Source organism: Sinocyclocheilus grahami, unplaced genomic scaffold (genome assembly GCF_001515645.1).
Source record: "Sinocyclocheilus grahami isolate Dianchi unplaced genomic scaffold, SAMN03320097.WGS_v1.1 scaffold688.1, whole genome shotgun sequence".
Lineage (NCBI taxonomy): Eukaryota > Metazoa > Chordata > Actinopteri > Cypriniformes > Cyprinidae > Sinocyclocheilus > Sinocyclocheilus grahami.
The window spans coordinates 339415-351976 of record NW_015505867.1 but is presented as its reverse complement, the minus strand read 5'-3'; the positions used below and the strand labels follow the sequence as shown (position 1 = coordinate 351976).

The 12562-nt window shown below is 36.5% G+C and overlaps 1 protein-coding gene across 1 annotated transcript; it reads right to left on the bottom strand.

Moving 5' to 3' along the window:
- Positions 1-5031: 5031 nt before the first annotated feature.
- On the bottom strand, positions 5032-8508 carry LOC107559489 (cell surface glycoprotein CD200 receptor 1-A-like). Its single transcript, XM_016243336.1, has 6 exons — positions 8490-8508; positions 7693-7992; positions 6859-7131; positions 5877-6000; positions 5693-5756; positions 5032-5569 (listed from the first exon to the last, which is right to left on the bottom strand). The coding sequence occupies exons 1-6, from the start codon at positions 8506-8508 to the stop codon at positions 5477-5479; spliced, it is 873 nt and encodes a 290-aa protein (XP_016098822.1). The 3' UTR covers positions 5032-5476.
- Between the last annotated feature and the right edge of the window lie 4054 nt (positions 8509-12562).

Below are 12562 nucleotides of genomic sequence, written 5' to 3'. Positions count from 1 at the left end.
TCCTCATTTGTCACAAAAACGCGTACACACACACACACACACACGCACACAAACACACACACGAACACACAAACTCACAAACACTCATTCATGAACACACACACACACTCACGAACACGCACACTCACACACACACTCACTCACAAACACACATACACACAAACACACACACTCACAAACACAACACAAACACTCATGAACACACACAAACACTCATGAACACACACACACTCACAAACACAAACACACACGAACACACATACTCACACAAACACTCATTCATGAACACACACACACACACACTCACGAAACACACACACTCACACACACACACTCACAAACACACAAACACACACTCACTCACAAACACAAACACTCATGAACACACACACACACACTCATGAACACCTCATGAACACATTCATTCACAAACACTCTCACACACTCATGAACACGCACACACACTCATGAACACGCACACACACACACACACACTCATGAACACACACACACACACTCATGAACACACACACACTCACAAACACAAACACACTCACACACTCATGAACGGGCTTATCATTGTTTGATAATTACGTTTTTGGTATCTTTCAGAAACTACTGTCACGAGACGGCAGTCTGTCAGAAATCTCGCCACAGGGAAAAAACTGCATGTCATGTGACTTAACCAAAGCACATCATTGGCTAAACTAAGGTCTTCTCTTTCCAACAACAACAAAAAAAACGAGAATGCTGAATTAAAGAGACAGTGGCAAGGAAATGAACACAAAGAGTACAGTATAGTTGCCATATGGCCACAGCATGCGGTAGAGGGTTAAATCGGACTTATTAACATAGTAGCTGTGTTTATGCAATTAGCAATGAATCTTTAACCACAAGGCTACACCACCCTGATTTAATCTGCCTTCCTAGGCCATGCAACATGATGAAAAATAGCTATACAACAACACAAACAAACAGATAAATAAATAATTGCATGCATTATTATTTTTCAAGCCACTTTAAAGACTTCCTTGGCATAATTCACATGCTTGTGTTTTCTCTCTGACCCACAGACAGAAGATGTCCTCTATGCCTCCATTGACCACGTTAACATCAGTCCAAACAGACCTGTTCGAGACGTGGATGACAACGATTGTGATTATGCTGTTGTAAATCTCCCTCAAAACACAACAGACTCGGCCAAGCACAAAAGCTATGAGGACAGTACAGATGATTATGTGCTTATGGGTTGAGCACCGAGATGCTTCTGTGGCTGAAATCTGCACATTCAGTTGGAATGGACACCTGAGATACACAAGCACAACTTTAACGGCGTGTTAACTTTGTATAGGTTGCAATGATATTCAACTTTTTAAAATGGGTATTTATTTGTTTTTCTTTTCTTTTTTTATAATTATTTCATTTCAGGTCTGTTTTTGTCACTTTATGTAAGTAAAATATGTTTAAGACTTTTGAATTACTACCTTCATCTACGTGCACAGTGAATAAAGTGCATATTATGTCTGTATTCCTGTATGTATATATGTGTTCATGCAAAGAAAGAAGACGTAACTTCTCGCTGTAGTATTGTTGTTGCTGCTGCCGCCATGTCATGGAGACGCCGTGTGTTTCATTGTGAAAGCGAAACTACTTTGTTTGGTCTTCCAAAAGAGGACACGACTAGAAATCAGTGGTTAAGTTGTATTTACAACACTGTTCCAGAACAGTTCAGCCCAAATATTCATGTGTGGGCAACGCATTTTATGGAGGACGAGGACTGTTTCCTGGGAGAGTAGCCTACAATGCCGGCTGTTCTGACAAATAATGCTGACTCACAGACTGTAAGTATGTTTTCATATTTAAAGGATTTGCCACTGATGATTCAAACGTGAGTTTTGAGCAGTGTAGAGTAGCGCTTGTTGTTTGTCATTTCTCCGATCACAAAAGCAGGTTTTATGTTTACTGCGCATGCACACATCAATATTGCATCCTTTTCTCACGCTGAACAACAATATTTAATGTATCTGCATTACTGTAACTGTAGGTTTAGGCTTGGGGTAGGTGTAGACTTTAATAAAACACAATCTAATAGGTAGGAAAAAAATATTTATTGTTGGTTTCCTGTTGCTGTATCCCTCCAAGCCACAATCATGACTATAAATCATAATTACTGTATTTGCATTACTGTAAGGGTAGGTTTAGGCTTGGGGTAGGTGTAGACTTTAATAAACCGTAATTTTACAGGTAGCAATTTTCGTTGTCGAATTGTATACCCACTGTTTTAATCTGACAGGGTAGCACAAATCGACAGAACACCGGAACACGGCATCACAGTATGTTAAGGGGCGTAACATTTCCGTCACACGCTTGAGGTATTCGGCCAATCACAATGCACTGGATAGCTGGCCAATCAGAGCACACCTCGCTTTTCAGACCGATGAGCTTTGTAAAAATCGAGGCGTTTCAGAAAGGCGGGGCATAGAGGAGAAACAATAATGTACAGTATGTGGGAAATAATGTGGTTTTTTTTCATCTTAAACCGCATAAACACATTTCATTACACCAAATACACAAAATAATGTAATTTTTTAGCAAAGTCATATGACCCCTTTAAATTATTATTATTATTTTTTTCTTTCTGTCCTCCAAACTAAAAATCCAGTATCATCATATGTTGGGTAACAAGTGAACGCAATAATACCACATGCATTCAGACAAGAGTCAATTATATAAGGATATAATATAATAAAGGAAACGTGAAAGTTGTCACATTTTTGTTGGGGCAAGTATTCGCATGCATTTCGTATTTTGTAATATTATAATAGTAATGTAATTGTATTGTAGTTTCATGAATAATTTGTGCATAATTGTTTTACTGTTCCAATTTTGAAAAACCTAAAAAGATTGTTTATTGGCAGAATACACTGTCAATTTGGCCCACTATCAATAATAATAATAAGTTGTATGCGCCTTTCCCAAGCTCAAGGTCACTATTTGCTCAACATGTGTTCAGTGTACGTTTTTTCCTCGGCAATAATAATTCACATGCATAAACATCTTTTTTATTATTATTTTTATTTATTATTATTGTTTTATTTTGTATTTTTTGCATGCTTTACAGCCCTGTTAAAGGAATGCTTCACACAAAAATGAAAATTTGCTGAAAATGTACTCACCCTCAGGCCACCCAAGATGTAGATGAGTTTGTTTCTTCTTCAAATTTGGAGAAATGTGGCATTACATCACTTGCTCACCAATGAATGCTCTGCAATGAATGGGTGCCGTCAGAATGAGAGTCCAAACAGCTGATAAAAACATCACAAGTAATCCACACAACTCCTGTCCATCAATTAACGTTGTGTGAAGTGAAAAGCTGCGTGTTTGTAATAAACAAACAAATCATTAAGATGTTTTTAACCTTTTCTGGCTAAAACACGAGTCCTTTATCCATAATATTACTTTCTCCAGTGAAAAAGTCACCTCTCCTGAATCAGAAAATAAATATGCACAGATCAAGCACTGTTTACAAGCAAAATCAGTACAAAACAGTTGTAAACAAATATGTGGGTGGGTGGATTTTTCATGTTATTATGGATGATAGACTTGTATTTTAGAAACAACGGTTTAAAGTTAAAAGTAAAACGCCTTGATGATGGATTTGTTTTTTACAAACATGCAGATTTTCACTTCATAAAATGTTAATTGATGAACTGGAGTCCATCAATGTTTTTAATCAGCTGTTTGAAGGGAATTCTCATTCTGAGGGCAACTATTCATATGTTTCAAGGAGACTATGCTACCATAAAAACAACCACTAGAGGAAGCAATATGCTTTTCATGTTGGATGCTATGTACTGCAGATTGTGATCGTAGAGACTAATCGCAGAACAAAGGTACAGAGCTTTAAGGTCTAAATTTGGATCAAATGAAAATTCACACTGTCATAGTGCTTGGGGAATCCCACAGCAAAATCAAAAAAATAAAAAGTCAATGACATCCCACCAGTTTCAGTTTCTGCAGGAGTATCTGTGTGATATCTGAGGGCGTACCTGATCTTTCCTTTCCAGTGACAAGAATTCAGATTGGTGTACAGTTACCCCTAAGTTTCCACATCGTTCCCCTAAACACTGAATCACACTGAATGAAGGAGACAATGTGAGATTTCTTCTCAGGGGGACAAAGGACTAAGATTCAAATGGTCTGTATCTCCACTGCTTGACCACAAATCACACACAGTTACTATTTTTATTAAAAACAACCACACAACACAGTCTCCCCGAGGAGGCGGCTCTGTTTTAAGCAGGTACAGTTCACATACTCTTTATTTAACACTGACCATTTGTGACTGGTGAGAAGGGCCTGTTTGTACAGATACAATAAACAACGCTGGTATCAAACACTACTAATATGTGAGAAAGCTGAGCTGAGTAGTTAAGTTAACCCTCTGGTATTGTTTGGTCATTTTTAACAGAATTTTTTTTTTTTAATTTTTAAAAATCATAACTTCATCAGAATGATATGAAGCTTGGTGACTTGGTGATCACACAAAAAATGTGGATTTGATTTAAAAAAGCTAAATGGTCATAAAATAATTGTCGCACTTGTGTTGTTTGTGTTCAAAACTGAATCTCCCCGAGGAGGCGGCTCTGTTTTAAGCAGGTACAGTTCACATACTCTTTATTTAACACTGACCATTTGTGACTGGTGAGAAGGGCCTGTTTGTACAGATACAATAAACAACGCTGGTATCAAACACTACTAATATGTGAGAAAGCTGAGCTGAGTAGTTAAGTTAACCCTCTGGTATTGTTTGGTCATTTTTAACAGAATTTTTTTTTTTAATTTTTAAAAATCATAACTTCATCAGAATGATATGAAGCTTGGTGACTTGGTGATCACACAAAAAAATGTGGATTTGATTTAAAAAAGCTAAATGGTCATAAAATAATTGTCGCACTTGTGTTGTTTGTGTTCAAAACTGATAGGGGACCGTAATCATAAGTCTGTAAGAACATATACCATTCTGAAAAGTACAATAATAACGTTTATTTACATACTTTTAATTATGTGCAATGTAAAATAGGTTCTCTACATCAGGTCTGCTTAGTATTTAGCAATAAAAACATTGTTTGCAGTTGATTTTAGTTTCACTCTGATATAAATATGTACAAATTTGATTAATATCTAACCAGGTTCGTTCTCTACAAATCTACATATTAGTGATATCGCTGATGCTGAAGATGTCCCAGTTATTCCTCATTGCATACTAAGACAAATGTTCCTTTGTCATCACCTTTCATCTTTTGAGTCAGTGTGACTTTTGCTCCTCAGTCAGGTGCTGTTTGCTTCGGGGATGCTCTCTTGAGATGACTATTTTCCACTAGTACTGTTTTTCATGTGTAATTTTGACCACAGACATATCTTTGCCCTCAGTTCTCTTCTGGTATCCTGTTTCATCATGAAAAGCGAGTGTCTCTCAGGCGTTGAAGAGTTCAGCTGAGGAGTTGTAGATGGAATTGACTCTCTGTACGTAACTTGCATAGGGTTCCACCTCTTCAACATCAGCGGGCTTAATACACACAGACATACGCTTCAGTGAGCCTTACAAAACACTTTTACAATAAATACACACCGAATCAGTGGTTGTGAGTTTGGTGTAGTATAAAAACAGAGTTTGATAGAGACTTCTTACCTGGGGTGGTTTGTCTTCAACTGGTGTTGAGATTTTGGATTTGCAGCAAAGCATCTTCAACGCACTAAAAAGACAATGCAAAGACAAACAGATTTCAATAAGTTATTTGTCTTTTAATTAATCATCATACTATGCAAAGTAATTCAGCTCAACGGCAGTGAATCAAGGGAGTAGAAGATCCCACCTTATGTCATAAAACTTTCTGCGTAGTTTGTAAACCGCAAGCAGCGCTACAAGAACAAAAAAAACAGAGCCAACTGATATGGCAATATTTTTCCATGGAGATGAGGGATTTGAGTTTTGTGAACCTGAAAAAAGAGAGTATTTGTTTATTTTGTAATATAATACATGTTACAATGCAATATAGACAAAAAAAAGTTTAAAAGAATATTAGTCTGCAATATTGGGAAAACCCAATAAACCACTTTAATTAATGTGCTGTATGTGAGTTTATTCACTCTATATGGTTTGTGCTGTCCGTTAAACACCGATTTGCTCCAAGTTTGCTTCATTTTTCATCAAAGAGTTTTTCTTAAAATATTGGCAATTTTGACAATGTGGACATTGAGAAAGTAACCTCTCTTGAAAATAAATAAACATGCGTCTGACAAGAATTCTGTCCTTTTTTTCCTCAAAAGCGTCTCAAATCATGTGTTGTGTAAAATCCCTTAATTTTTTATTTCATATATATTATTTACATAGATTTGTTTTCTTTACACATTGCATCATCTCATATTTCATATCAAACCCTTCACTGACACTGTTGCCTCCTTGGTAAATAAGTACACTGACTTTTGATAGATGGTCATTGTTGAAGTATCGCCTCAATATGTGTAATATGCGTCTTTGTGTAAAAATGTGTATACATTATTGTTAATAATAAATATGCAAGAGGTTTAAAGGGTGTATTATTATCATCTCACTCTGTTTTTAGATCATCAGGTTTTTTTTAATGCGATAATTATTTTTATGATGAATTTTCATAGTTTAAAAAACATGTATTAGAAAAGCAGCAATATAAATGACAAAGCTATTAAAAAAAATAAAATCTAGGAAATCTGATTTATAAAAATCAAGCCCGTAGGAAGCACCTGTAGCAGAAGAATTCACTACTGATCCACTTATGAAATCAATTCTCAATTCCTTTTCATGTACAGTGTGCTCACCTGGAAGATAAAGTGTGCTCCTGTGCTGCACAGAGCCGGACTCAGAGGTGTATGTGGCCACACAGGTGAGCTCACTGATGTTGAGATTTTCCGGCAGATATACTTGATTCTCCAGCATAAAAAACTTGCCAAGCTTCTTGACAGAACTGACGTTGGAGGGAAAGTTCAAGGCAGGTTCCCAATGAAGAGTGGGTGCTTTCATTTTGTATTTGGAATTACAGACAGCAATCCTTTGATTGTTTTCTCTGTACTGCTTGGTGGAAACGTTGATAACTAAAAACAAAAATAAGCTTTAATTTAATTTATCAGTATGATATCAGAATAATACAGTATGGTATGGTTTCACTGTTAGCTCTAAATACTATTTGTGTGTGTGTGTGTGTGTGTGTGTGTGTCTGTGTGTGTATGTGTGTGTGTGTGTGTGTGTGATATGTGTACAGGTTTATATATCCTGGTGGGGACTTAACCTGAATACACACAGACTCATGGGGACTTGTGTCACGGTGGGAACTTAAATTGAGGTCCCCATGGGTACAAAAGCTTATAAATCATACAGAATTAGTTTTTTTGAGAAAGTAAAAATGCAGAACGTTTCCTGTTAGGGGTAGGGTTGGTGTAGGGCAATAGAAAATACAGTTTGTACAGCATAAAAACCATTATGCCTATGGAGAGTCCCCACAATCAGTAGTTCATGACTACAGTGGAACACTGAGAGACATAACTAGCCTATCACTGACTGAAACTAGGTAAAATCAGATCAGTGTAATTATACCTAAACTGTTTTGTAAACTACAAACGTTTTCAGTTTTTGCAATAAATTGTGTTTGTACTCACCGCTTACAGTCACATGTAGTGCAGAGCTTCCTCCTTTATATGATACATCACAAAAGTAAAATCCTTCATCTTCTATTGAAATCTTGGGAATGAATAGGGAAACGCCATCTGAGGTGTTGTACAGCTTCTTTCCATCATTGCATGTGTCGTCCAGCTTGGGTGACAAACCAAGCCAACACGTTCTGTTTTGCTGGCTGATGTTCCAGATTATATAAATTAATTCATTCCATTTGACAACAGTGAGGTTGTCACATCGTAAAGTCACATCGCTGCCCGAAATAAAGGTCTGCTCTTGGAAAACTGCAGAAAAATAAATAAATAAGAAATTGTACAAAATGTGATTAAATATTGGATTAGAGTAACATTTCTGTTTACTCAAACTAAAACTACCAAACAAACAAATATATAAACTAAATTATTATTCACATATAATTCAAATGAAATAAAATGTGGATGTTATAATAATAGGTGTGACACATTTAGTCATTTTTTCTCTATACACTAAACGTATCTCTCTAAGCCATGCCAGACTACTTTTATCCTTTGATGCGTCATTTCCTTCTATAACCCTAAAAGAGTTACAACATACACAGCAGCTCTATTCTGGCAATAGATGTAACACAATTGGTTGATCAGGACATTTTCACCCTGAAGGGGTTAATTTTTGATAATGACAGTCTGGCTATGCAATATTAGGCTAATTACACAGCTACAGCTAAAAAAAATAAATAACGCAAATACTATGTAGAGGTGTAGCACTGATTTTGGTTTAAATTGTTTTACTGTCATACTGTCACCTTCACTATGTCCACCCATTGACAGACCAATAACGCTATGGGAGCTGTGTGGAGTTCTGATCATAACTGTATTGGAATTTTTGGAACCAGTTTGAGCTTTTGGATGTGTTGAAATATATGTGACCACCAGACCAGGTATGAATTGTTTTCTCAAAAATAAAAATAAAAAATAATAGTAATAAATAAATAAATAAAACTTTGAGAACGAGGTGAAAATTGCCAATATTTCTCCACTAAATTATTAATCTTTAAACACTGCTTCAGTAATATGGGCAGTTATCAATTATCAGGTCTAGAATAATTATTTTATCATTTTAAATAATTATTTACATGGATTAACCCTAGAAAACCCACCCTTTTTTCAGAATTACTGGCGGTCATTCGTTTTGTGTGGATATATGCATACATTCATTATTCATTCATGATGATTAAGTGGAGGGCAACAGCTGTTTCATTACTGATTTGGACGTTTTGTTCGACTCACACGATAGGGGGGTGAAAAGCGACAGTCGTATGCAAATGTCAGAGACAGCAAAAAGACGGCTTTAGATTATTTTACAGATTGCATTAAGAAAAATAGCTCATTTGAACAACAAAAACAAACGGCTTAGCAATAACTGTATTAAACATGGTTTTGTATATTTGTGTCTCTCACCATCCCTTGTTCTTTTTGAGCCTTCTAAGGTTTTATGTTTCTGAAAAAATGAGTACAGAAGTCGTCCAAGGCCATATTTACAACTTTATAGTTATCCTTTTGAGATGTATAAGAGCCAATGGCACCTAATTGTGTGCATCGGGTGATGCAAGAGACATTAAAATAGTGCTGGTACATTGAAATGGCCAACATTGAAATGTCCAGTTTACTTTGCATAAAACTCTTTGATTGCTCAATAAAGAATTCAGCACTCTAGAGACCAATGTGATAAATCAAGCAAAACGATCAAAAAGCTAACGGAAATGTATTAAAGGCATAGTTCACCAAAAAATAGTATTGCGTCAGCATTTACTCACACTCATGTTGCTCCAAACCTTTTTGACTTTATTTATTGTGTGAAATACAAGAGAAGATGTTTTGGCTGTTTATGCCCATGCAATTAAAGTCAATGGGGGTCCAAAACAACATTAGAAAAAAATATATATATATATATATATTTAGATCCCCACACTAAAAATATAAATATACTGTAGTTTACGTGGTACTTTACTATAGCATTCTTTATAACACGGCTGAATTTGGCCAATTCTCAAGTTTAGGCGTATAATTATGTAACTGAATTTAAGTTGCTGGACAATACTTGCATGTTAAATGAGGTTAGGAAAAAGAGCACAGTCAGTTCGTTCGTGTGCAGATGTTGTGCATAGTTCAGACAGATGCAGTCACACAGGATGTGGTTAGCCATGCCCCCCTCCAATCACATATAGATATTAGCCGTTGTCAGATCAAATGTGTGTTGGTGTGGTGAGATGTCTGATGAACTGCTACAGATTAGAAAAAGCACACACTCTTTGCAATCTGCAACGCAATCAGAAATGACCTTTTTCTGCTTCTGCTGGCATAAAACAAAACCTTCACCTTCCCCTCACACAAACACTTAACAGTTCTTGACAGTTCTTTGTTTACCTCTCTGCTGACTTTACTACATTAACTCTAAAAAGAGCTTGAACCAAACAACTCAAAGATGATTTGATCTCCAGTATGCCCTATGCTTACACAATGAAAAAATTACACTTATTATCAGTGGGGTTATTATTAGTTTGAGAATGAGTTGGCAGCAGCTGGCTGAGGAAGTTCAAATGGGAATCATTTCAAAGGAAAATAATGTGTAACCAATAGGCCACTTTATTGTGGTTTTCCGCATCTCAGACCTGAACGAAGTACTGTGGTCTTCTAGGGTCTTCTATGCAGTGGTTTTTAGTATGAGCTTGGTTTTGGTTGCCACACAATATACGATGGGATATTACATGTATAATCAAAACAATATAAGTGGAGATGCATTAGTTTGTACACGTGTACTGAAAATACATTATACAATAAAATATTTCATCTGATTGCCATAATACTGTATGAGTGGGAGCAACTCTGTAATCAGATCACAAATCAGATAACACAGTCTGAGGAATCTTCCCAGAAATCACCTGTGCTAAAGTGGGCCAGAGGAAAAATGCACTGCTCATAGGCTGCTCTTTCATAGTTCACATTTATATTTAAATACCCTTTCCCAAGGGTCCAAAAGGGGGGTTTCACAGTGATTCAATAGAAGAACCATTTTAGGTTCCCCAAATAACCTTTTAGTGATCAGTTACTAAAAGAACCAAATGGCTTTTCACACAGCACCTAAGCCAGGTTATAGTCGTTCTAAAGCCCTTTTTGTAAAACGGATAGTTCCGGTCCTTGATTCTGATTGGGTGAGCTGTGTTCAAAGTCGTTGTAAATGACTCTACAAACGTATACCTTTGACCTCATTACATCAGTATTGCCGCGGTTCCATGTATTATGCATTTCAGCATGAGTAACTCCTGCTGGCGTTATGCTTGCGTCTTTCACCTTTAATTTGGAGACCACGTCCTTCCCCTGTCCAGTGTTGCCAACTGGGCTACTTTTACACTGTTGGCGTGGGTTGTTTTTTCCAGGTTAAAGCACAGGTTAAAGCTATCTCCCTCCATCCACCGGAACACAATTTTGACGAAGGGGTCACTCAACGGAGGAAAAACCACTGAGAAAAATGCGATTGGGCTAGTTTTGACCTAGTTTTGAATAGCAATTGGGCTGGTTTTGTTTGGCAACCCTGTCCCCGTCAAAGAAACTATTCTCATGCAGGAGAAAAAATTCTGTTTCAGGTACGGTAAAGTATGTTCATCGAGTTACACTGTTTAATGGTGCTTATTAGGCGAGCTCATGCTATGCCACAAACTGGTCTGGTTTAAATTATGAGAGAACTCTGCTGAGAGATAAGATGGTGTATGTGCGTGAGGAAATATTAAATATTGTTTAAAAATATAAAAAATAATAAAATGAAAAATATCAGCGTGTGAGAACAGATCCAGTATCTGGTCTCATTTGAGCTCCATCAGAAAAAGCATATACAGGAACATTTTATTACGTTTACTGCAGGGTTCCTCAAATCTTGCCCTGGAGGGCCAATCCGCTGCAGAGTTTAGCTCCAACCCTGATCAAACTCACCTACCTGTGACACTGATTAGCTTGCTCAGGTGTGTTTGATTAGGGTTAGAGCTAAACTCTGCAGGAAAATGGATCTCGTTGGCCAGATTTGAGGATCCCTGGTTTACTGTCAGGGACTATTTTTCTAACAAAAGGATGGAATTAATGATTTTTCATTTTTAAAAAGTAGCATATTAATACATATATTTTGCCTTTAATATATGCATTGTGTGGTAATTAGGGATGTAATGACTTAATCAATTCATGATGCGATACGATTCACGATATGAATTTCTCACATTTAAGACAAATAAATGAAAAAGTGTTCTTTTGTTATTTCTCAGGCAAAATGCTGCATATTTCTTTGTGATTTTGAAATATGTCAAATAACTCAAATAAATTTAAATTGGAAAACAAATCAAATAAATAAATAATACTAATAAAATAAATATTTTTATATTAAAAAAACATTTTTTTTCTTAATGTCCACATTTGCATTTCTACTCTGGAAATGCAAATGTGCACCTTGTACAGAAAATGCATTTGAAGCAAAAGCAGAATGGTCTGACATTAGCTCTGTGAAATTATGCTACATGAAACTACATAAAAGCAGACAGACTGCATGAGAATGCAAATTCACTCTCACACATATGTGACACTTATGGAATAGCAGCGATATAGCGTTTCTGTGGTTACTGGCTGCAAACAGCAATGTTACACAGAGGCGAGATGCACCTAAACTTTTCTGAAAGCAGTCAGTTCCCCTCAGAGATACTGTACATTCATTTAAACCCCCGCCCCCAAATGTATCGTGATTCATTTAACATCTCAACAAGACTTGAATCATCACATCCCTCGTTACATCCCTGGTTATATAATACGTATAGGTGCTAACAATGGCCCTTAGCTGTTC